The sequence below is a fragment of the Balaenoptera ricei genome, chromosome 1 (assembly GCF_028023285.1).
Source record: "Balaenoptera ricei isolate mBalRic1 chromosome 1, mBalRic1.hap2, whole genome shotgun sequence".
NCBI lineage: Eukaryota > Metazoa > Chordata > Mammalia > Artiodactyla > Balaenopteridae > Balaenoptera > Balaenoptera ricei.
In genome coordinates, this window is record NC_082639.1 from 35,520,549 (window position 1) to 35,545,433 (window position 24,885).

General features: G+C 48.1%; 1 protein-coding gene and 1 long non-coding RNA gene across 13 annotated transcripts; one reads left to right on the forward strand and one right to left on the reverse strand.

Moving 5' to 3' along the window:
* Positions 1-2,599: 2,599 nt before the first annotated feature.
* On the reverse strand, positions 2,600-6,992 carry C1H1orf210 (chromosome 1 C1orf210 homolog). 11 transcript variants are annotated; one of them, XM_059920455.1, is made up of 5 exons: positions 6,346-6,992; positions 5,926-5,952; positions 4,945-5,008; positions 4,010-4,126; positions 2,600-3,863 (listed from the first exon to the last, which is right to left on the reverse strand). In XM_059920455.1, exons 4-5 carry the CDS (start codon positions 4,026-4,028, stop codon positions 3,541-3,543), a joined length of 342 nt encoding a protein of 113 aa, XP_059776438.1. In that variant the 5' UTR covers positions 4,029-4,126; positions 4,945-5,008; positions 5,926-5,952; positions 6,346-6,992; the 3' UTR covers positions 2,600-3,540. The 11 variants fall into 11 exon arrangements, with proteins under 11 accessions (XP_059776438.1, XP_059776390.1, XP_059776418.1 ...); XM_059920407.1 differs by lacking the exon at positions 4,945-5,008 and adding an exon at positions 5,041-5,118; XM_059920435.1 differs by having other exon boundaries at positions 6,253-6,992.
* Positions 6,083-23,099, forward strand: LOC132364629 (uncharacterized). 2 transcript variants are annotated; one of them, XR_009502856.1, is made up of 4 exons: positions 6,083-6,382; positions 6,601-6,727; positions 21,628-21,721; positions 22,808-23,099. It is a non-coding gene; the product is annotated as an uncharacterized LOC132364629 (long non-coding RNA). The 2 variants fall into 2 exon arrangements; XR_009502857.1 differs by lacking the exon at positions 21,628-21,721 and adding an exon at positions 22,042-22,162.
* Positions 23,100-24,885: the final 1,786 nt, after the last annotated feature.

Sequence of the window (24,885 nt, forward strand, 5' to 3'; positions counted from 1 at the left end):
TTAAGACTGATCACCTGTCCTGGGGAGCAATTGCCCTGGCGGTGCCCACACAGATATGGCTAATACTTGCAGATGCTTGCTCCGTTCTACTTTACACGTCACTCATTCAATCCTTCTAAAATTGTGTGAGGCAAGTACTATTATGATCCTCATTTTACTGAGAAGAAATTGGAGCGCTGAGGGGGTAAGTAACTTGCCCAAGGTCACACAGCAGGTAGATGGCAGAACTGGGATTTGAATCCAGATAGTCTGTGCTCTCAACTCAGTTTACTGCTCCGCTGGGCTTCTTCAACTTCATGTCCGTGGCTTGTGTGACCCCTGTCTTTGGCCTCCACACAAGGACAATGGATGTGGCCTTACTCTGGGGGCAGCAGGGTGAGGCAGCCAGGAAGCTAGGCTGTCCTCTGCAGTCAGGTCTGGGTTGGGGCTCCCTGGGAAGAGAAGGTGATGCCAGCTGCTGAGGGGTAAGGACAGGGTGCAGGGCCGGGGGCAGAGATGGGCTGGGATCAGGGTCTGAAGCCAGAGGACGGCAGACCAGAGGGAGGCCTGGCTGAGTGCCAGGCCTCCCAGCAGTTCCAGCATCCCCGGGCCTTTGAACCTGTGGACCCAGGTGGTGCTCCCTCTTCGTGCCTGGAGCCAGGCATGCAGAGCTCAGTGGGAACCATTCCTCAGGGGAATCCAGCAGGGCTGCTCTCAGGGTCCAAGTTTCCTGCCACCCACAGCAGGTTCTGAGAGGAAGCCTTCCCTGCCAACCCTTCTTGGTGCTGGGCTCAGAAAAGTGACTTCTAATCTGGGGTTGGGCCCTTACCTCCTCCTGGATCCCTCAGAGGTTCTGACCCAAGTCCCCAGGAAGATGTGAAAACGGGGACAGCCGAGCTCTTTCCTAACCCCGAACTGCAGGCAGGGCAGCCCCTCCAGGTGGACCTTGGGAACGCATGAGGGCAGGGGACAGACCCACCTGGGTTCCCAGCAGCTCCCCCCCCGGAGGCCAGGACACGCTCTGCTACTCAGCCTCCTCTCCGGGGTCTCGGGCTGGGGCCCACACAGGGCCTTCCCGGGCCTGCGAGGGGGGCAGCTGTCTCGGGACTGAGGAACAATGGCTGGGGTTGGGCTCCCCTCCTCCCTGGCGGCTTCTCGCCAAGCTCTCCTGCCACATCCTCCTCTTCGGACGAACCCTCCTTTGCCAGTGTTTCCCTGCTCAGTCCTCAGCGCCTCCGCTACCCTGCCCCCTCCCTGGTGATCTGATTCACTCCCGGGGACTCAGGGACCCTATTGTCAATGATTCCCAAGCCCACATCTACAAACCGGCCTTCGCCCTGTGAATCCAGCTGCCCCAGGCATCTCTCCCCCGGAAATCCCATGTCCGGCATTGAACCCTCACTCCCCCGAAACCTGCTCTTCCTCAAGTGCCCAGCCAGCCAGTCAGAAACCAGGGTGGCTTCGCTGATTCCCTACTCCCCACGTCCAGCGGCCAGAAGTTCTGTCAACCACCCCTCCCATCCGCCCCCACCCCTTCCAGATGTGACCCTGCCTGTCACACCTCTGGAATCTCTCTGTTCCCTGGACCACACCTTAGTCATGTCTGGGTCTCCCCCCTGCAATCCATCCCCACGCACGGCATCCCCCTCTTCAGCTTCATCACTGGCACGGGCCCCCTGGACCCTACACTGCAACCCTCCTTGACCTCCTGCCTTTTCCTCAAGCACCCCCCTATATTAGTCAGCCCTCACTTTCTTTCTCTGCTGGCTCTTTCCTCAAAGGCTAACACTGCATCCGGTGGACACATGTGAGTGGCTGCCAGGTTCCCGACGACTTCCCCTTTTCTGGCTGGGACTGACCTGGAACAAACAGGTGGGCTCCCCAAATCACAAGTGGACTACGGGAGCCTGCCCCCACTGGTCAGAACTGGGACAGAACTGACTGACAGAACTGGTCAGTAGTAGATACTTTTCTTTTTTTTTTTTTTTTGGCTGCGTTGGGTCTTTGTTGCTGCGCGTGGGCTTGTCTCTGGTTGCAGTGCGCGGGCTTCTCATTGCAGTGGCCTCTCTTGTGGAGCACGGGCTCCAGGCACGCGGGCTTCAGCAGCCGTGGCGCGCAGGCTCAGTAGTTGTGGCGCAGGGGCTTAGTTGCCCTGCAGCATGTGGGATCTTCCCGGACCAAGGCTCGAACCCGTGTCCCCTGCATTGGCAGGTGGATTCTCAACCACTGCACCACCAGGGAAGCCCCGCAGTAGTAGATCCTTGACTCAAGCTGGGCCAATCAGATTCTAGCACCTGAATACTTGAGACCCAGAATCAAGAGTTTGGAAGTCCCAGGCATGGAGCCTCATAAGTGCCCATAAATGACAAAGCACTAGAGGTCCCATGCCTGACCTCAGGTGCCTGGGACCATCTGCTTCCTGCCCTCCTGAGTCAGCTGTCCCTTTAATTCACCCCCAAAACGCCTTTCCATTGCTTGCAACCAAAGAAGCTTAACTCAAGACTCTGCCATCTTGAAACTGCCTCCCTTGCCCCAAACTCCCCCCCAGCAACAATGACTCTGTCCTTCTCCTCTCTGCCAAGGTTCTTGATAAAGTCTTCCACAGTAGACTCCACGGGAATTCAACAAAGTCAACAAATATTTATTTAGCATCTGCCGTGTGAGAGACTCTGAGGACACAGAGGAAGGCGCAGACTGTGGCCTCAGAGAATTCACAGTCTAGCCCGGTAAGGGGTTAGTGCAAATTGTAATAAAGATTAAAATTAAACGTGGTAAGAGACTGGTAGGGAAACTCACAGGTGTTAAGGAAGGGAGGGGCTCTGGGAAGGTGTCCCAGGGAGGGGATGTCCGAGCACTGTCATGGCTTTGAGCGACAAGGGACATGTTTATGCACAAGTTTCAGTTCAGGAAAATAAAATATGAGTGACTTCTTCCTATTTTTATTTAAAATGAAAATAGATTTATTAGTATCTGTGAAAAACATAATATATTATAACTATTTAGATTACCACTTGATTGATAGGGAAAAAATCTCCCTAAGAAACTTGGCACAATGATTTTCACCTGCTAAGATGTTATCACCTGGGCACATTTGAAATGCTGGCAGGTAGGCAGGCCCCATGGGGTCTACTGGCCAGGTATTCTCATCACTGTCATAAAGGACTTGGGAGAAGAGAAGGGCAGGGAGACAAGGGAAGAGGGTGAGCAAAGGTCCATGGAGAAACAGCATGGTAGGTGGGGGAGGAATAACAAATAATTGGTTAAGTAGGGAGTAAAGTAGGGAAAGGCAGGAAAGGAAACCAAAGGCTGACAGAGACCTGATTTCATAGCCAGGGCCTTGGTAGGCTTTATCCCAAGAACAGGAGGGAGCCATTAGGGTTACTGAGCAAGAGAGGGTCATGGTCACTTTGGTGGCTAGTGTCAAGGAAGGGAGGATTGATCTACCCCTGGTCAGCCCTTAAGCCCTAGCCACCAAGTCCCTGAGGCTTGCGGTTCCCACAAAGTATCTGCTGACCTTAAGCTGTCAGGCATAGGGGTTGGGGGGGGTCCGAAGATGAGGGCTCAGAGGGAGAAGTGGTCCCTACTTCCCTCCGTCCCCAGCCCACCAACCCCAGGGTGAATGTAATTGTCCTCGATGAAGCCATCGTCATCCTCATCTTCACCCACCTCAGGGCGGACCCCTTTCCCTCTCCCAGACAGCGGGCGGTGCTGGTAGCTGGCACGGTATTTGCGGCAGAGGTGGCATTTGGCAGCAAGTGCGATGAGGAGAGAAAGGACCACAGCCCCCAGCACGACCCCTACCAGCACAGGCCATGCCCGGGCCCCGCTGCCCAGTCCAGGGGATACGGCGGATGCTGTGGGGAGCTCCGAGGGCTCCCCAGTGGCTGCAGAGAAAGGGACAGTGTTAGGGATGGGGCCCCGGATTGGCTCCCTGGTGAAACTGAGAGGAGTGGGGCAAGTTCCTCCCCCCAACCTCAGCATCTAAGGGGTACCCAATCCTCTCCTCAGCCTCCCTCCCACTGTCACTCACTTCGGTTTGCCTCACTCATTGAGGGGCCAGAAGACACTGGTGAGCCTCAGCCTCTGGCAGAAGAGCCCTGGCTCTAAGGAGACTCCCAGACGCCAGGCAGCCGCAGGGCACAGAGTCCTGGAACATACACATACGTTTGGATGTCAGGGATGGCCACAGGGCGCATGTTCCAGGCCACACTCACAGCTGTGTGAGGGCGCTGCACAAACTCCGGAGACTGGACAATTGACCATAACCAGTTGCCCGCAGGAGAAAAACAAGCCGAGCCACGGAAATTGGCTGTTTGTAAGGGAACACCCGGAAGTGGCTGGAAAAATAACTCAGTGCTGGAATTTACTGAGCACAACTTATGATTCAGTCAACAGGCAACGTGCTTACAGAACCTTGTAATGCGGGCATAAACATTATCCCCACTCTCCAGGTGAGGACTCTGAGGCCCAGAAAGGTGAATTAACTCAGCCAAAGTCCCAGGACTTGAACCCAGGTCTCTGACGCCAGGGCCCAGAGCCCAGGCTGCTCCCCTGCTTGGTAAGCTGAGGATGGTAGGTGGGGCAGAGGCAGGCCTGGCTTCCAGGGGTTGGACGACAGCAACTGCTGGGAGGTAATGGGCAAAGTGGAGACCACGCATGGAGGGCGGTGCTGGGCTCCACCCAGGACAGGAAGCTCCAGACACAGCCTGGCCCCTCTGCTCCTGAGTCAGAAGCCCTGCGTCCACACCCACCACCGCTACCCTCAGCCCTTCAGGCACATTCCTTGTCCTTTCACCTCTGCCCCAGGGGGCGGCGGCGAGCTGTATTCTAGCAGTAGCCAAATGTAAGTCAACTGGATCAGGAAAATATCTGGCTGAGAATCACTAGGGCTGGGAAGGATCTAGAGAAGGACGAGCATCTGAATTAAGGGAATATCTGGAGGAAGGTCATATAGGCTCAGGATACCTGGAGGAAGAGCATCTGGGCCAGAGGAGTGTCTGGGGGAGCAGCACCTGATTCTGGGGAGTACCTACAGGAAGAGCATCTGGGTTACAGAAGTACCTGGAGGAGGAACAGCTGGGGCTGGAGGTATTTGAATCAGAGGAGGACCTGGGAGGAGTGTCCAGGCTAGGAAAGCACCTAAGAGAGAAGCACCTAGTTTAGGGGAGTACCTGGCCATACTCTTTAATATCAATACTGTCATGATGCCCTCCCTCCTCAACTCCACATTGTCACCAAGCCCCATGAGTTCTTCCTCTCAATATCCCTAGAATGCCTATGCCCCTCCTCTGCGCCCCGCCGCCACTGCCCCAGTCCAAGCCACCTTCATCTTGTACCTCAACTCTTGCAATAACCTCCTAACTGGTCTCTCCTCAGCTCTCATCCATTCCTCAGAGTGATGGGCCTATGGCTCAAATCTGACCCCATTACTCCCTGCTTAAAAATCCTGCCCAAGTTCCCCAGGCCCGCAAGGCTGCGTGCAGATTCCTCAGCACATCCTTCAAGGCCTCGCAATCCAGCACGCAATCCAGCACACAGCCCCCAGTTCCCTCCCCGTGCTACACACACACACCTACACACACACACACACACACTCACACACACACCCTGCCTTGCCCTCTTGTTTCTCAGCCACCCCCTCCTCAGTTTTTTGAGTCCCTCATCCCTCAAGGCCAAATCAGACCATACCTGCCTGTGAGGTTGTCCCAGGGCCCCCCTCATCACCCCCTTCACTGCCCTGGCCAGTTACTAGATGGGCAGCTCCCTGGTCAGGGGCTGGGCCGAATAGCGTGCGCCCTGGCGCTGGCAGAGAGCTTAGCAGTCAGCCGCTCCACACATGTTTGTGAGATGAGTGAATATGGGGGGAGGGTAGGTGGGGGGTCATTAGAAAGGAGGAGTAAATCATTCACTCATCCATTCATCAGCAAACATTCATTGGGTGCCTACCACGAGCCCGGCACTAGGCATTGGGTCCTAAAAAAAAAAAAAACAGAAAGGATTTTGTTAAATTGAAATGAGTTGAATTCAACCTGACATTTTTAAGATTTTACTCCTACTCCTTTCCTTCCTGCCCTGTCCCTGTGAATTCTTCCCAAGGACACACACACACACACACCCTCAGACTGCCACTCCACCCCTTCTGGTCACATTTCTTCCACCGACAAACACGCACCCCACCCTGATTTGTAGCTCCTTTCCTGCTCCCAAGAGCCCTCGGGGATCTGTGGGTTCCCCATCCCAGGCCCCCCCAGTGTCTTTCCCTCTGCTCCCCACCTGTAGGAACTGTGCACTGTCCGCGGAGGAGCTTCCAGTTAGAGCCGGCAGGACCCGGCCAGGTGGGCGGGCCAGAACTGCAGCTTGACTCACCTGCGGACGCAGCAGCCAGGCGGGGCCGAAGCCGCAGGTGAGGGCGGAGAGCAGAGCCTCCAATAGGGAGGACTAATGCTACATCTTCCCAAGAATTGCGGAGAACCTTCTGGCGCAGGCGTCACCCCCACCCCCAGTGCCGGGGGCGCGGGCGGTTGCGGGGTTAGTGCCGCTGGGATCCAGGGAGGGGGCAGTCTTCAGCAGGCAGCAGCTCAAGCTGGCGGCCCTGATAAACAAGTGAATTTCCGGTGACAGGTACGAAGTCCAGAGCTGAAGAGGGACGGCCTGTGAAGGCGGCCGGCCGGAACCAGAGGGGAGGGGGGTAGGCATTCTCCAGGCAAAGCCAGAGGGACCAAGAAGACGCAAAACTGCCTGCAAAAGTGTATGTAAGCGTGTCTGTGTGTGTGTGTGTGTGTGTGTGTGTGTGTGTGGAGGTCAACGGGGAGTGTGAGTTCAGAGGCCTTTTGAGGAGTGTGTATGTGCCCTTGGGGGGTTATTGTGTGTATGTGTGTTTACCTGGACAAGGTACAAGCCTCTATCTGGATCTCAAGGATCCTGTGACCCCACAAAGCTAGGCTCTGAACCTCTACCTTTTGCCTTACTCCTCTTCCCCAGGCCGAGTGCCTCCTTGTCCTTTCAGACCCTCATGGAGTCACGTTCCCAGAGCCCTCCGTCTAGCCCAGCAAGCCCCGCCTCCACCCTGGCAAGCCCCGCCTCCACCTGGCAAGCCCCGCCTCCTCCATCCCCAGAGCACCGTCTGTCACAGCATTGCTTTCACGATCTTGTAATTGTTTCTTCCTGTGCTGCCTCCCCAACTAGACTAGCAGGGGAGCTCTCCCAGGGTGGAAACAAGTTTGACAGTCTCTGGGTTCCCAGCACCTGCCGCAGGGCAGGCTCTCAGTAAATATCTAAGGGAAAAAGGGTTCCATGAGCTAAGCCATGCTGGCACAGGAGTTCACAGGAACCCGCAGGGCACAGCGGAGCGAGGGCTGCTGCCAGGGCTTGCAAGTGGGGCACGGTAGAACTGTGGCTGGAAAGTGGAGGCCAGTTCATGCAGGACCTTGAAGATCTTGGCTCCCAGTCTGAACTCCTACCGCCAATGGCCCCTTCCTAACTCTCCCACCTACACCTCACACTCTCTGCTGCAGTCACACCAAACTGTTCCCTATTCCTAGAACCCACCATGCTCTCATCTCCCAGGCTTTGCATGCGCTCTTCCTGGGACCCCTGCTTTCCTCCAACCTTAACCTTCATCCTCTCCCCCCACATGTCCACCTCCCACTTGGCTGACTGTTCCTCCCATCACATGGGCCCCAACTTAGGTCCTCTTTATCTAGATGCACCCTAGTTTGGATCCCTCCTCCCCGCTCTGTGCCCCCTGAAGACCCTGGCCCTTCTCCCCCATAGCCCTGACCACACAGCATTGTGATTTTCTCTTTACTTGTCAGAGTGCCCTATGAGCCTGTAAACTCTGGAGGTAGGGTCTGTGTCTGTCTTGTTCCCCTTCAAATCCCTAATATCTAAAATGACAACAATAAATACTCCTGAAATAAATGAGAGGAAAGTGGAGATTATCCTGGATGGGGCAGTGAAGAGCCTAGGAAGTTTTAGGGTTTGGGTTTGATTTTGAAGCAAAAGGAAATCACAGGATTCAAAAGATATTCATTGAACACCTACCATGTCCTGGGCACTGTGCCAGGTGGTTTTGTTGTTGTTGTTGTTGTTTTAATTGAGGTATTCACATAGCATAACCTAGTTCACATAACAAAAAATTCACCACATCAGTCAATTTAAGTGCACAATTTAGTGGCATTTAGTACATTCAGAATGTTGTGCAACCATCACTCTATGTAGTTCTAAAACATATTCTTCACACCAAAAGGATTCTCCCCACTCTTTCAGCAATCACTCCTCATTTCCCCCTCCCCAGCCTCCAGCAACCTCTAATCTGCTCTCTGTCTCTATGGATTTGCCTATTCTGGATATGTCCTACAAATGTAATCAGATTTGGGCCAGCTTTTTAATGAATTATTTCATTTAATCCTCCTGACTGTACTATGAGATAGATGTTAATTATTTCCTTAACAGATGAATAAAATGAGGCCATGAGAAGGTAATTTGAGTGAAGTCCCACAGAAGAAAACAAGTAAAGGTCTACCCATCCATTAGTCAGCCATTTATTCAATGAATACTTACTAAATGCCCACCACAGAGCCACAGCCAGCCCATATGGCAAGCATTGCAAAATAGCAAAAGGCCACCTGCTAGATGCCCCACAGCATGGAGAGCAGAGAGCAGGCTGGATACTGGCACCCACCGGCCCATCAGCCAGGAGCTCTGGTGCAGTGAACAACCTTCACAACCTTCTATGGCAGCCCTGGCAACCACGTGGTAGGCTCTGTGCTAGCTGCTGGGGAGAGTTCCTGCCGCCATACAGCTTTCATTCTGGTGGTGAAGGTTGACAATACACAAGTAAAGAAATAAATACGATCATTTCAGATAATGGTTAGTGCTATGAAGAAAGTAAAATAGCTTCGAGTGATGAAGTTGTGGAAGGGGCTGCTATTTTTTTCTTTTTTAATAGCTGTGACTTCTATGGGTGACAGTCTTTTTTTAAAATATTTATTTATTTATTATTTATTTTGGCTGTGCTGGGTTTTAGTTGCAGCACCCGGGATCTTCACTGTGGCATGCAGGATCTCTAGTTGCGGCATGTGGACTTCTTAGTTGTGGCATGTGGGCTCTTAGTTGCAGCATGCATGCAGGATCTAGTTCCCCAACCAGGGATCGAACCCGGGACCCCTGCATTGGGAGTGCAGAGTCTTATCCACTGGAGCACCAGGGAAGTCCCGGGGCTGCTATTTTATATTAGTTAGTCGGAAAAGGGGGAGACTCGCTGAAGGGGGGATGTTTGAGCTGAGATCTGAATAAGAGTGAGTGAGCAACCATGCCAATACCTGGGAGAAGAACATTCCAGAAAGAGGGAACAAAGATGGAGAAGCAAGAGCATGGCTTGTTCAAGCAACAGAAAGGAGGCCGGCTGGATGGGGTTCAGTAAGTGGGGAGAGACGGGAGGAGCTGCATGAGAGGCCTGTCCAGAGCCAGCTCAGGTGGTGCTGCACTGGGTCCTTCCCTCCGTGAGATGATGGGAAGCCACTGATGATCGGAGTCGGGGACCAAAGGACTGGCCTTCTTCGGCTTCTGTGTGAAGAATGGACTAGAAGAGGCCAAAGCAGAAGTGGGGCGGCCAGTTAGGGAGCCGTTGCTATCATCCCGGAGAAGGGGAATGTGGCATCAGTGTGGTCAGGCAGAAACGGGGAGAAGTGCTCAGATTCTGGATGTACTTTGAAGGTGAAGTCAGCACGATTTGCTGACTGGATATGGGGTTTGAGAAAAAGAAAGGGAGCAAGAATAACTCCAGAGTTTTGACCTGAGCAACTAGAAGGATGGAGTTGTGGGAGACTGCGAAGGGGACAGCTTTGGAAGGGCAATCTGTACCTCAGTTTTGGACATGTTACTTGTGAGATGCCCGTGATTCATCCAAGTAACATACTAAGTAGGCAATAGCATAAACTAGCCTGAAGGCAGCAGAAGGTAAGGGCTAGAAATATAAATTGAGGAACCAGTAAAAAGTGGATGGTTTTTTAAAGCTGGTCATCTAGGTGAGGCCCCAAAGAGAAGTGCAGAAAGAGAAGAGGGCTGAGGGCTGAGCCCTGGAGCACTCGGGCAGCAGAGGTCAGGGAGTGGAGGAGAAGCAGGAAAAGAGACTGGGGAGCGGCCTGCGTGGTGAGAGGCAGACAGGCGAGGGAGGTGCCCTGGAGGTCAGAGAAGAAAGCGCTTCAAGGGCAAGGGCTTCACCAGCTACGCCAAATGCTGAGGCTAGGTCAACTAAGACAACACGAACTGAAAATTGACATTGAATTTGCCCGTGTAGCCGTCACTGGTGACCTTGACAAGGACAATGTCACTGATTTGTCAGGGACAAAGGCCCAACCGAGCGATGCATGGGTATGGGAGCAGAGGAAGTAGAAACAATGCCTTCAAGGAATTTTGCTATAAAAGAAGCAGAGAAATGGGGCCGACATGGGAGGCGAGTGTGGGATTAAGGAAGGATTTTTTCAAGGCTAGGAGCTTTTAGACCACATGTGTATGCTGGTCAGAATAATCCAGGAGAGGGAGGAAACTGATGATGCAGAAGGAAGAGAGAAGGAACAGTGGGGGTGGGAAGTCCTTAATGGCATCGAGGGGTGTGGGGTTGAGCGCACAGGTGGAGGGCTGGCTTTGAGCAGGAGCAGGGAGGTTCCCTCTGAGGAAGGAGGAGGGTCAGGTGAGTGATATGAGCCTTAAGGAGTTTTCTTCCCATGGCTTCTGTCTTTCCAGAGAAATAGGAAGCAGTGTCATCAGCTGAGAGTGAAGAGTGGGGAGCGGGTGCTGGGGTTCGAGGAGAGAAGAGAAGGTGCAGGTTCATCATCCTGGGGCTTTGGAGAGAGAATGGAGTGTGGTAGGCTTGCCAGGCAGCATCAGGACCCCCTTGAGGTGAGCGGCATGAATTTAAAATGATATCAGTGAGGGTGGCTGAATGTTTTGTTTTCCAGCCACTCCAAGTGTGCAGGTGGGGAGAAGATGGAGCCTGGAATTTAATCAGGATTGGGGCCTTGCCAGGCAAGTCTGATAAAGCCAGAGAGGGGCAAGAGGGCTGAGCTGTAGGTAAGGCAGTGGTTGACATGATGGCCCAGACAATCAGGCCAGGTAAAGAGGGAAGTGAGGATGGGGTCGGGGAGGGGTGAGGAAACCTGAAAAAGTGGTAGGATTGATAGATTTTAGGAGTGATTACTGACATACTAGAGAAAGTTGAAAACACAGAAGGTGGTGGGCAGATGACGGCATACAGAAATGGAGGTTACCCAGGGGATACAGACAAGCCCTAGGACATGAACCATGGAGTGGTCCTGAGGTAGGGTTTACAGACCAGTGGTGGTTTTACTATTACCTGAAACATATCAACTCAACCTGCTGAATCAGAGGTCCAATTATTATGTGCTAACAGCTCTATGAGTACAGAGGCAGAGGCAGAATTTGAACCCAGGTCTTCTGCCTCTAGGCAGAATTTAATCCCAGGTCTTCTGCCTCTAGGTCCAGCACGTTTCCAGATACATCCCCACTGCTCCTATGAGTAACACTATCAAGGTGTTCCATTCCTCACAATCATTTGAAGTGACATATAGCAATCACTGCTTTTCAAAGATTTGCTTATATTTCCCAAAGGAGACTTGGGGTGCTGCTATTAGAAGAACCAGGAATGAATGCTGAGCAAGCAAAAGAACGAGGTGTCCTGGTCCCCAGCCTGCACCTACTTCCTCCTCCACCTCACCCAACCCCTCCCTGTGGCAGACCCAGGGCTCTTAGCCTTGGGGTAGTTGCGTCCCCTTTAAGAAGCTGATGAGAGCCCCGACTGCCCTCAGCCCACACACCAGCCAGCTCCGTTAGGGTGACCTGCAGCCCCACCGTCGTGATTAGTGATAATGAACCAGTTTATGACCTGGATTTATTTTGTATACCTAATCATTATGCTGAGGATTTGGAAAAGGTGTTTATTCCTCATGGACTAATTATGGACAGGACTGAACGGCTTGCTCGAGATGTGATTGAGGAGATGGGAGGCCATCACATCCTGGCCCTTTGTGTGCTCAAGGGGGGCTATAAATTCTTTGCTGACCTGCTGGATTACATCAAAGCACTGAACAGAAATAGCGATAGATCCATTCCTATGACGGTAGATTATCAGACTGAAGAGCTACTGTAATGACCAGTCAACAGGTGACATAAAAGTAATTGGTGGAGAGACTTCCCTGGTGGCACAGTGGTTAAGAATCCGCCTGCCAGTGCAGGGCACACGGGTTTGAGCCCTGGTCCGGGAAGATCCCACATGCCACAGAGCAACTAAGCCCGTGTGCCACAACTACTGAGCCTGCGCTCTAGAGCCCACGAGCCACAACTACTAAGCCCGCATGCCACAACTACTGAGGCCCAAGCGCCTAGAGCCTGTGCTCCACAACAAGAGAAGCCACCTCAATGAGAAGCCCACGCACCATAACAAAGAGTAGCTCCCGCTCTCTGCAACTAGAGAAAGCCCGCGTGCAGCAGCGAAGACCCAACGCAGCCAAATAAATAAATAAATAAATAAATAATTTTTTAAAAAAGGTAATTGGTGGAGATGATCTCTCAACTTTGACTGGAAAGAATATCTTAAAAAAAAAAAAATAAAAAATAAAAAAAATAAAAAAAATAAAAAAAAAAAAAAAAGAATATCTTGATTGTTGAAGATATCATTGACACTGACAAAACAATGCAAACCTTGCTTCCCTTGGTCGAACAGCATAATCCAAAGATGGTCAAGGTTGCAAGTTTGCTGGTGAAAAGGACCCCTCAAAGTGTTGGATATAGACCAGACTTTGTTGCATTTGAAATTCCAAGCAAGTTTGTTGTAGGATATGCCCTTGACTATAATGAATACTTCAGGGATTTGAATCATGTTTGTGTCATCAGTGAAACTAGAAAAGCAAAATACAAAGCCTAAGATGAGAGTTCAAGTTGAGTTTAGAAACATCTGGAGTCCTATTGAAATCACCAGTAAAATTATCAAATGTTCTAGTTCTGTGGCCAGCTGCTTAGTAGAGCTTATTGTATGTATCTTCTAAGAATTTTGTCTGTTTTGTATTTTAGAAACGTCAGTTGCTGCATTCCTGAACTCTTTATTTGCACGATGAGCCTATAGACTATCAGTTCCTTTTCGGTAGATTGTTGTTTGACTCGTGAATGAAAAATCCCTTAAACCACATCACTATTGAATGAAAATATTGAAATTGTATCTGTAAGAAACATTTAAAGCAAAGAATATATTAGTTTTTAAATTGGTATTTTAATTTTTATATATTCAGGAAAGAACAGAAGTGATTGAATATTGTTCATTATACCACTGTGTGCTTAGAAAAGTAAGAAGCAATCAGTTTCATATCAGTGACAGCATTTAGAGGTATCATTATGTTCGATAAACCATATGTCCTGGAATTATTTTAGTAGGTTTCAGTAGTATTAACTGTATTTTCCCACTGGTTCAGATTATTTCCTGTGAATCTTTGTCAACAGTTCCTTTTAAATACAGATCGGTAAGTTCCAAAAACCTGCCACTTTTTTGAGTCTTCAATGTAAAATCCTTAAAATAAAGGCTGTCTCTTTAAAAGAAAAAAAAAAAAGCAGCTGATGAGAAAAACAAAATGCATTTGCACACCCAGTCACAAATATGCTCACAGGCTTGGCAGGGAGTAAGGGCTCAATAAAAACTTGTCGAATGAATGAATGGTTGGAATTCCAGGGGTCTCACTTGCTCTCTTGGGGTTAAGAACTGGTGTTAACACACCAGTTCCTGCACACTGTGTGTGCAGGAACCTCTATTCTATTGTAAACAGGTACCCCTTTGATTAGGTAGAGCACCTCTTCTTCTTTGCAAGCCTCTGAAGGGTGGCTGCCCATTTCCTGCTCCCAGTCGTGTCCAGCCTCCCAGCGGTGGAGGTAGCACCATCCTGCCCTCTTCCTCCTTCATTCAACCCCCATCTTCCCTGGAGGCTGGCTGTTCCCTGCTCCTGTTCTGCCAACGCTGACCTCCTGGACGTGCCCCAGCATTCAGAGCATGCCTGACGTAATCCCAGCGGGGACTGGGCTTGAGACTTGGTGAAAACAAGCTCTCTGACCTGGTCATCACTGAAGTAAGGTCAAAGGATATATTCCCAGTGGCGCTTCCCAGACCTACACCTGAAACTAGGGAAACGCTTAGACATCACAGCTTCTACGGTTTCCTAACTTGCTCAAGGCAGACCAGCCTGTCTGGGGCCATGGTATTCCGCAAAGCCCTGAGGGAGAGCTTGCTAAACCTCCTCTATCCCAGTCAAAGCACCCTGAAACTCCAGTATAATTACCTCAGATGGTTCACATCCAACATCCAGGTTCACGGGACAACTTCCTCCCAAGCCACCAGCTCCAACTTGCCACTCCGGATTTATAATTGGACATCACAGGTGCCCAGTGTGATGAGGTAGCCATCTGTGGCACCCTGTGGTCAGTTATCTCTTGGGTAACTGGATCTGGGAGGAACAGAACTCAGCAGACCTGGCAGAGGATGACCATACCCTCTCCCGAGGGATGTCACGCCCAGGCCAGTGGCCAGAGGTGGCAGAACAGCTGGACAGAGTGGCCCCAGCAGGCTGCCCCCCCCCCCAGCCCTGCCTCCCTGGGTTCCCTGCAGTGGGAATAGTCATCTCTTCCACATTCTCACTTTCTCCTGGGGTCTGGAAAGGAGGAAAGTAGGTCCCACCTGAGACCCCAGGAGCGTCGGAGCATTCCTGAGTGGAAATCCTCTCGTGGCCAGCACCACTCATGCCTGGGAAAAGGCACTTCTTCCCACGGGAACAGGAAGCCCACTCCTGCGTGCTATGGTACACACACCCACTCCGATGCCCCAATCAGAACAAGCGTCCCTTCCTCAGGGTGTGGGCAAGGATGGAGCACCAACATGCCTTCAGGGACAAAGGGTTAAGAAAAGGGTGGGACATCTCTATGACATTGGTGAATGAATCATGAGAGCTAACGGGCTTGCGTCATCACTACTCCTTATCCTCAAATAACATTTGAAGTGAGATTGAGCAGCCAGGAAGCCATCCCCGCTCTTCAGCCAGGATATGGATCCTGCAGGAAGGAAGGTGTGTCTATGGCCGGTGGTGGCAGTTTACTCCCATCAAATGTGCTTTGTATTCTAAGTAGGCTTGCTGTTTTTTGAGGCCAAGGACAATGAGTCATTTGTGTCAGGTGCTAGTGGTTCTAGGATTTCAGAGTGATCTGGGGGTGAAGCAAGGACCTGGTGTACCTTAAAGGCAAGACGCCCTGAAAATTCATGCCTGCCCATCTCTGCCGGCCCACGCTTGCCTTTTAAATGGCCCCCACTCAATCATGACACAGCACGGAGATGAGCAAATTATTTTTCTGGAATAAAACCTCTAATGCTTTCTGAGTACATAAGGGTTGGCTTTTTAAAATCATTTGTAAGACTTTGGAGGTGACACATGCAGATGGTAGCCACCCCCTGTGAATGCTGGAAAAGACTTTTACCCTGCTTGCTATCTAGGCAGGACCATTTAGCAGGCCCAATGCGGAGTTAAGCTCTCTGGTTGTGGATCCAATTGTCTGGGGGTCAAAGCTGAGCTCCACCACTTAACACCCTTAGGAAGCATCAGTTTCCTCATCTGTAAAATGGGGATAATCACAATGAAACCTGCCTCAAGAGGTGGGGAGCCCATGAGGAGGCGTCAGTACCTTTTCCTGACACCTGTAAATGTTCAGTAACTGTTAGTCATTCTAATGGGGTTTGTTGGCATTCTATGTAAGACCTCTGCTTGCAGTACTGGGTAATTTCATTCTAACCAAGGTCGATAAAAGTCTGTTATGCTTTAAGAAGGTCCTGAGCTTTGAACTATCTGAACCCTCTTTGGGGTGTTGATACCAGCTTCTGGCCTCACAGGGTTCCTCGGGGCCAAATGGCCTTTGTCAAGCAGTTTGTATAAAAGGGACTTCATCCAAGCCTTGTTGGATTAACTGCAGCTTCCTTTAAATAAGGGCTTGTTTTCAGAAGCTTTCTTTTTCCAACAAGGGAAAAGAACACAATGGATTCCAAGTAATCTACAGTCCTCATCACAGCTTGTCACAAACACCTGGCACATCTTTTCAGCCCAGAGTGCAAACACACACGCTCCCTCACTTGCTAACTTCAGGAATCCAGCCCCAGCCTGATGTTCCAAAAGCATTTGCTGACAAACTTCCTCTCACTATAGAGTTATTTCCTGGAAGAACAGCAAAAACTGTTTTTGAATTGACAATATGGCTTTAGTTGTTGCTGAAGTGAAGTGAAAGTACAATTGTTACCACCTATTTACCCTAAAAAAGACAAACAAACCTGAAAACAATTACTTTTTTTTTTTCTTTGCTGATCAACATTTTTCAAGCAAAGACAGGACTTAGGAATTGGGTTAATGTGTTGCTTATTTCAAAAAAAGAAAATTTCTTAATGTTTTTTGGGCAACATTTTACTTGGGGCTTCAAAAAGCAATTGTGATGAACAATAGAGAGAGTTAAAGCACTTATGGAATAGACAGACACCGGCATTTGGGGTTGCACATAACAAAGAAATATCTTAAATATTTTTCAAAATATTCTAGGAGCCAAGACACAGGGGCATGCTTTAGGAATGTAATAGGGTGGGGGGCATATTGGAACTACCCATTTCCTTTAAAATCACTGAGGAAAACAAAGCAGCATTCAGCTTCACATACTGACTTTACACAGTTTATACGTAATAGCTTGACTTAAATCCAAGAAGCAAAGATGGAACTCTCACTCTGTTTATTTTGAAAAATAATTGCATGGACACCCAGGTAACCCACGCTTGTCAGGCAAGTTTCCTTGGGAGGAGTCTCTCTGTTATTTAGAAGAGGACCAAGTTAGCAACCTTATTTAGATGGCCTTGGTGTCAATTTTGAGGGGCAGCTTGCAGAGACTAATTTTCTTCCCCTCTGTTCACCCAGCTCTAAATTTCACAAGCAGTTTTTTTGTGTGTGTGCATAATCTGCATAACAATTTCACCCAGATGGGTCTCAATTCCACCACCATTTCTGCAAGAAGACAGTGGAACTTGTCTACATATAACATTAAATCGAATTCATGGGTATTTTCAAAAGAGCCTATCAAATGTTTCCACAAATATTTACCTGCAAGCTAAGACCATGGAATTGTTATAAATCAGTTTGTTGTCTGAGCCACCTGTTAAGGGAGGCTAATGCAGCTTGGAGAAACCAGCTTTTCTGTCCCTCTTAAACATGAGGGTCACTGGATAAAGGTGAACCCAGCCCACTGGGGTGACCACAGGCAATGGGCCTTTACTCTCCTAAAATAAAAGAATAATCAAGAAAATTATGTTTTGACGGGTTTGCCGCTGAGCACTCCCTCCAAAACAGTACTTAATACTCCAACCAGACATTCATGCTCCTGAGTTCTCTCAGGGGTGGTAGAATGCTTTTTGCCTTTTTTTAAACCAGGGAAATAAATATGAGGAGCTGAATTGCCATTATTTCAAATTAATTTTATTTTATTCTCAAAAAGGTAATATGAGTCAGAGATCAGAAAAAGATAAGATATACAGTGAAAGTGCTCACTGCCACCCCCCCCCCGTTCCTATCTACCTTATTCTTCTCACCCCAAGTAATAACATACTTGTTTTAATTTCTGTTGTATCTTTCCAGTTTCCTTATGAAGATGCAAGAAGTGTGAATATATATTCTTATTTTCTCCTTTCTTAGGCAAAGTCCAACATACTATAGTGCACACTGTTCTGCATCATGTTTTTTTCACTTACTAGATAGTGTGTCTTGGAGAGCTTTTTAAAATCAGTATATAGACTTAGAGAGTTTCTCCAACCATTTTTTTAAATAAATTTTATTTATGTATTTATGTATTTATTTATTATTTTTGGCTGCCTTGGGTCTTCATTGCTGCGCGCGGGCTTTCTCTAGTTGCGGCAAGCAGGGGCTACTCTTTGTTGCAGTGCGCGGGCTTCTCATTGCGGTGGCTTCTCTTGTTGTGGAGCACGGGCTCTACACACACGGACTTCAGTAGTTGTGGCACGCGGGCTCAGTACTTGTGGCTCGTGGGCTCTAGAGCACAGGCTCAGTAGTTGTGGCACACGGGCTTAGTTGCTCCGCGGCATGTGGGGTCTTCCCGGACCAGGACTCGAACCAGTGTCCCCTAGGCAGATTCTTAACCACTGCTCCACCAGGGAAGCCCTCTATAAACTTTCATAATCACGAAATTGTGTGTTAACGTGTTATCTTTTTCATAATCTTTGCCCATTCATATACTGGATTTTATGTGTCCTTATTGATTTCTAATCTGTAATGATGAGTTACAAATATTTTTGACATTTGTCTCTTATTTTTGCCTTTCAGTTTCTTTTATATTTAGTAAATTTGATTAATCTTTTCTTTTAAGGTCTGTGGATTTTAAAGCTTAGTTAGAAAGGTAACCCAATCCAAAGTTATAAGAGAATTTACCCATGTTTTCTTCTGGTTCTTTTGTGGGTTTGTTTTTTTTTTTTTAAAGCTATTTTTAAGCACATCAAGTTTTTTTTTTTTTTATTAAGTAATTAACTTATTTATTTTTGGCTGTGTTGGGTCTTCGTTTCTGTGCGAGGGCTTCCTCTAGTTGCGGCGAGCGGGGGCCACTCTTCATCGCGGTGCGCGGGCCTCTCACTGTCACAGCCTCTCTTGTTGCGGAGCACAAGCTCCAAACGCGCAGGCTCAGTAGTTGTGGCTCACGGACCTAGTTGCTCCGCGGCATGTGGGATCTTCCCAGACCAGGGCTTGAACCCGTGTCCCCTGCATTGGCAGGCAGATTCTCAACCACTGCGCCACCAAGGAAGCCCTTATTTTTTTATGTTTAAATCTTAGACCCATTTGGAGTTTATTTTGATATATTATGTAAAGTATAGATCCAACTTTATTTTTTCAGACAGTTATCTGTTGTTGCAACGTCATTTATTAAAAAGAAACAACTTTTCCCACTGATTCAAAATGCCACTTTTTATGCATACTAATTTCCTGTTTGTATTTGGGTCCATTTCTGGATTTTCTCTTCTATTGGTCTATTTGTATGCCGGTAACACATTGTTTTAATTATTGAGACTTTATATCGAAGATGTTTTATGTCTTGGAAAATATTGATGTGAAATAAATCACCCCAAAACTTAGTCATTCAAAACAACAATTGTTTTATTATATCTCACAGTCTCTGTAGGTCAGGAATTTGGGAAAGTGTTGGCTGGGTGGTTCGGGCTCGTTCGGTTATCAGAAACTAACCAGAACTGGAAGTGTCGGAGGGGAGGAGCTGGAGCAACTGGGTGCTGGTCAGACGTCCCTTTCTCACCATGCAGCTTCAAGGTTTCTTCATGTGGTCTCTCTGTGTGAGCTAGTTCACGCTTCCTCACAGCATGGTGGCTTCAGAAAAGACAGACTGTTTACATGGCAGCTAGAGTTATAGTGCAAATGCTTCCAAGAACAAACTAGAAGCTGCCTTATCTTTCTGACCCCGGCAGCATCATATTCTCTGCAGTCATTTTATTACAAGTGGGTCAATCTCATCCAAACCCAAGGAGAGGAGAAATGACCCCATCTCTCAGTGGGACAAATATCAAGGTCACATTGTAAGAAAAACAGGTGGAATGGGAGAAGATACTGTGGCCAATTGGGGAAAATACAATCTACTACATTTTACTTTCTGATAGGACTGGAACACCCTTCATTGATCTTCTATTTCAGAGTTTTCCTGGCTATTCTTACCAGGAGAAAACTCCTTTAAGTAGCGTTTTTAGAAATCTGATACTTGAGGTGAATTCACTGATAATCATGTGTTAACCTTTTATCATTTTCATAATGTACATTTAGTTCTAACTATGGATAAGCTCTCACTATCAGATATGATTCATTTCTAAAAATATGCTTTTAAAAAATTAAATAATAGGGATGAATGTTGTGTTTGGTCAGGGAGAGGATGGGTCTAAGATAAAAAGCACTGCTCCTGCCCCATGTGGTAATGGATTAGAGTTGGGGACATCCTTATGAACTGATGTTTAGTTTACTATAAATACAAATTGCTATATATAGAAATATTTATAGATATGTATATATGCACGAGTTGGTATAAACACATATTTCTTTGCTCTATCCGCTGAGAGGGCCTAGAAGCAATAATACCCCAGTAGCAGTAAGCACACTTGGCACCCAGATTTTGGTTTCTAATATCATTCTCAAATAAAATTAAAAAAAAAAAAACAAAACAGGGCTCCTCGGAGAGATGGCTCATTCTAGGACTGGAGCAGGAAACACGCAACATGAGCCTGGAGCATCTTGTTAGAGTCAGGAAGTAAGGAAGTGGTAAAGAACAAACAAATAACAACAACAACAATAAAAAACCCTACATTGGTGGGAAAATGTCAAAGGAACACAGGAGCCAACTGAAAGCACTACCAACAGCCAAAGCTGGAACAATTGAGCAACAAAATAAATAAAGTAGTATTGGATTATAACCCAAAATATGAAATAAATATCCATGAGTACATGGTGTTATAAAACAAATAATTGACTAGATAGATAAGTGATAGAGAAGGGGGACATATCTCCCTTTCAGAAGAATTCTGATTAATTTATGTAGATAAATAAATGCCTATGTAGATAAATAATGCCTGCATCTATGTAAAGATACAGTGTGTTCTGAATGATAAGGGGGAAAAGGAGCATATCCTTACAGATGTCCCTTCCAAACCCTTGTTGGACTTCCTCGTCTCCTGCGGCCTTCACCTCCTTGCCACTCCCATAGCGACCCCATAGACTCTGCCATAACCCAGAAATGCTCTACGGGTCTCCCCACTATCGGAAAATAGAGTGTTCCTGTGAAACCTTTAAGCTGAAATGGCATAAAGCCAAGAAGCAGTTACCTTAGGATGCATCTCGCTAACAGGTGCACAAAATAAATCGAGATTAAGCACAGATGCTCACAAACGCAGTTCAGAGCTCTGGGGGCTTGATGCTGAGATGCTGAGTATAGTTTCCGGGGAAGGAGCTTGGCAGTCTACAACTCTAGCTGCTCAGGGTGCAAGCTGCCTCTATAAAAATTCCCTGCAAAACAAACGCTGAATGCTATTTTTGCTTTTCACCTTTTTTCATAAAATCGTGAATCCTCCTCGGATTTCTTTTGGTCAGCAAAAACAGGTACTAAGGCAGGTCTCTCATAAAAGAGAAAAAGTGGGGGATACCTGTAACTCTCAAATTCAGACCTCGGTTTTGACTTCAGCCATCTATCCCCCAACCCTCTTTGTCTGTTACCCCATTAGACTAATGCTACACAAAATGTGGCCAGCAGCCCAGCGCTAGTCTGACAACTGTTACATAGAGACAAGGGCTAAAACCTTGGTCTCATTAACCTGCTCCTAGATAAGGACTACTCTATGGTCTGAATGTTTATCCCTACCCCCCGCCCAACATTCATACGTAGAAATCCGAATGCCCAATGTGATGGTATTAGGAGGTGTAGGCCTTTGGGATAATTAGATCATGAGGGTGAAATTACAGGCATACCTCATTTTATCATGCTTTGCTTTATCATGCTTCTCAGATATTGCATTTCTTACAGATTGAAGGTGTGTGGTAACCCTGCATGAAGCAAGTCTATCGGTGCCACTTTTCCAACACCATTTGCTCACTTCATGTCTCTGTGTCACATTTTGGTAATTCTCACATTTCAAACTTTTTCATTATTATTATATTTGTTATGGTGATCTGTGATCAGCGATCTTTGATGTTACTATTGTAATTATTTGGGGGCACCTCGAACTGCGCCTATCTAAGATGGTGAACTTAATCGATCAATGTTGTGTGTTCTGACTGCTCCACTGACCGGCCAGTCTCCTGTCTCTCCTCCTCTCCTTGGGTTTCCCTGAGACACAACAATATTGAAATCAGACCAATTAATAACTCTACAACGGCCTCTAAGTGTTCAAGGGAAAGAAAGAGTTAATTGATGCAGACGTCATTGTCTTATTTTAAGAAACTGCCACGGCCACCCCAAGCTTCAGCGACCACCACCCTGACCAGTCGGCAGCCAACAACATCGAGGCAAGACCCTCCACCCGCAACAAGATTACAACTCGCTGAAGGCTCAGAAAATTGTTAGCATTTTTTAGCAATAAAGTATTTTTTAATTAAGGCATATACATTGTGTTTTCTAGACATAATGCTATTGCACACTTAATAGACTACAGTATAGTGTAAACCTAACTTTTATATGCACTGGGGAACCAAAAAATTGTGACTCGCTTTACTGCATTATTCACTTTATTGTGGTCTCGAACGGAACCCACAGTATCTCTGAGGGATGCCTGTAATATGTTTATAAAAGAGGCCTGAGAGAGCTCCCTTGCCCTTCGGCCCTATGAGGACCTGAGACCTGGAATAGGGTCCTCACCAGACCATGCTGGCACCCTGATCTTGGACTTCTACCCTCCAAAACTGTGCGAAATAAGTGTTTGTTGTTTATAAATCACCCAGTCTTTTGTTATGGCAGCCCAAAGGGACCGCGACAGACTGCGTCTCCAAAAGCAGCAGCCCCAAAGCTACAGATTAGCTATGAAAAATACACAACCATCTTCAGTATCAGTTGATACCATCGAGCAAACACAGACCTCTTTAGCTCCACAGCCCCACAGTGGAGCACGAGGCTGCCCCCATGAGTCTTGGACAGTTGCAAAAATCACATGTCCTTTTTCAGTTGTTATGGGCAAATGATAACTAATTTCATTACCTTTCCTTTTCAGGTCCAACAGCAGGCTTCTTACTAGCAACATTCTAGTTGAAGGTGACTAAAATCTGGCATTTGGAAAGTAAAATGGCATGAAGACTAGTAAAAATCTCTGCTTCAGAGTCCCTCTAGGAGGCCTGGCTTCCCTGAACCCCTGGCGACCTGGCAAAACTCCTGTATGTGCCAAGAGCTGGAATCCCCACTATTTGCAGGAAGGCGTCTTACAGAGCAGTGGATTATCAGCCTTGTGTGGAGTTAGTCATGCTGCTATTCTTACTTTTTTAAAAAATAAATTACCTTTAGCTCTATCATTATCAGCTTTGTTTTGGATTGGAGGGTTGACCTCACAATGTGTAGAACCGCATATCTGCATTAACGTTATTCTTGGTCTGTAACTTTCCAATGACTGAGACTTTGAGAAATGCATTATGGTTGAAGTATTCCTATTGCAGTAGCCAGATGTATACACAACCCACTCAAAATTAGTTGGTGTGGTGACAGTTCATTTGTGACATGCTGTTTGTAAACAGATGCTACTTAAGTTACTTGCAACATAATCTCAACACGTGTAAAAATATACTTTTACGGGGCTTCCCTGGCGGCGCAGTGGTTGAGAATCTGCCTGCCAATGCAGGGGACATGGGTTCGAGCCCTGGTCTGGGAAGATCCCACATGCCACGGAGCAACTAAGCCCATGAGCCACAATTACTGAGCCTGCGCATCTGGAGCCTGTGCTCTGCAACAAGACAGGCAGTGATAGTGAGAGGCCCGCGCACCGTGATGAAGAGTGGCCCCCACTTGCCGCAACTGGAGAAAGCCCTCGCACAGAAACGAAGACCCAACACAGCCATAAGTAAATAAATAAATAAATAAATAAATAAATAAATAAATAAATATTAAAAAAATATATATATATATATACTTTTACACTTATAGGACATTGTTTTATAATATAAACCCTTATATACAAACTCTGCAAGATGTGCATTGTGCTTATCTACAGATCATTACTACTGGGTTTTGTTTCCCAGTTGAAAGTGGGGAGGCCAGATGGGCCTGTAGTCTTTGTCATGCTATAGTGTCACAGAGCAAATACCTGTCATTTTCCAGATCAGATGCTGCCCAAGTGCTCTATGTATACATACAAAATGACATTAGGCCCACCAGGTTTTCCCAGAACCAAGGGGTAAGTTCTGACTACAACCCTGCCAGACAAACTGCCGCAGTATTTCCCAGCTGTTTCCTCACGCCAGAGTCAAAGGTCTTGGCACCAAGATGAGCTGAAGACTAAGAAGGCATCCACCACCCCCACTCCCACCCGAGTCTTGTCCACAGAAAGCTCTTCCCAGACTCACACCTAGGAACGGGGTGTCCAGGGGCCTACAGCGTGGGCCTGGGGGTCTTCCCTGATCTGTTTTTCAAACTACACCCGGAGTCAACGTCTCTCCGGAGACTTTTCAGGGATTTTCAGATGAGCCGCAGGGCTAAACCAGCTCAGTTAGGCTGCAGGGGCCCAGCTTCCCCCAGACAGTGAATTAGAGCCTGGTGAGTCCAAAAGAGAGTCCAGCTTTCACCTGGGAACAGACTCTGGGAAGATGTCCCAGCCCCAAAAGGAGGGTTTGGACTCCCAAACCAGTCCCCTAACCTGGCACCAGGTCTCACCCCACCGCAACCACTCCATTCAAGGGCAGAGGAGTCACAGATTTCACTAGCAAGCCTGGCCATCGGAGGGCTCCAACACGTCTCCCTTTGCTCCCTGCCAGGACAGACCCCCACTGCCACCCCGCCTCGGCAGGCATTCTGTGCCTGTGGGTCAGGCTCTGCTCTGGGAACTGCCAGTGGAGAGGTGGCATCAGGGCAGGGAGACATGAGGGGCACAGCAGATCCATGGGGCTTCGGAGCCTTTGTCAAGGGGCTGGGACTGCTCCCAGGCTGTTATCAGCCCTCAAGAGTACGGGCGCTCCCTGGGTGGGGCTTCTGCTGCCCCAGTGCCCAAGGGTAATGACATCAGGCAGACAGTGTGCTGAAGCCTCTGTTACTGGCTTAAGCCAAGGGACTCACTCCCTGTGCATTCTCTGGGTCTGCTTAGCATGA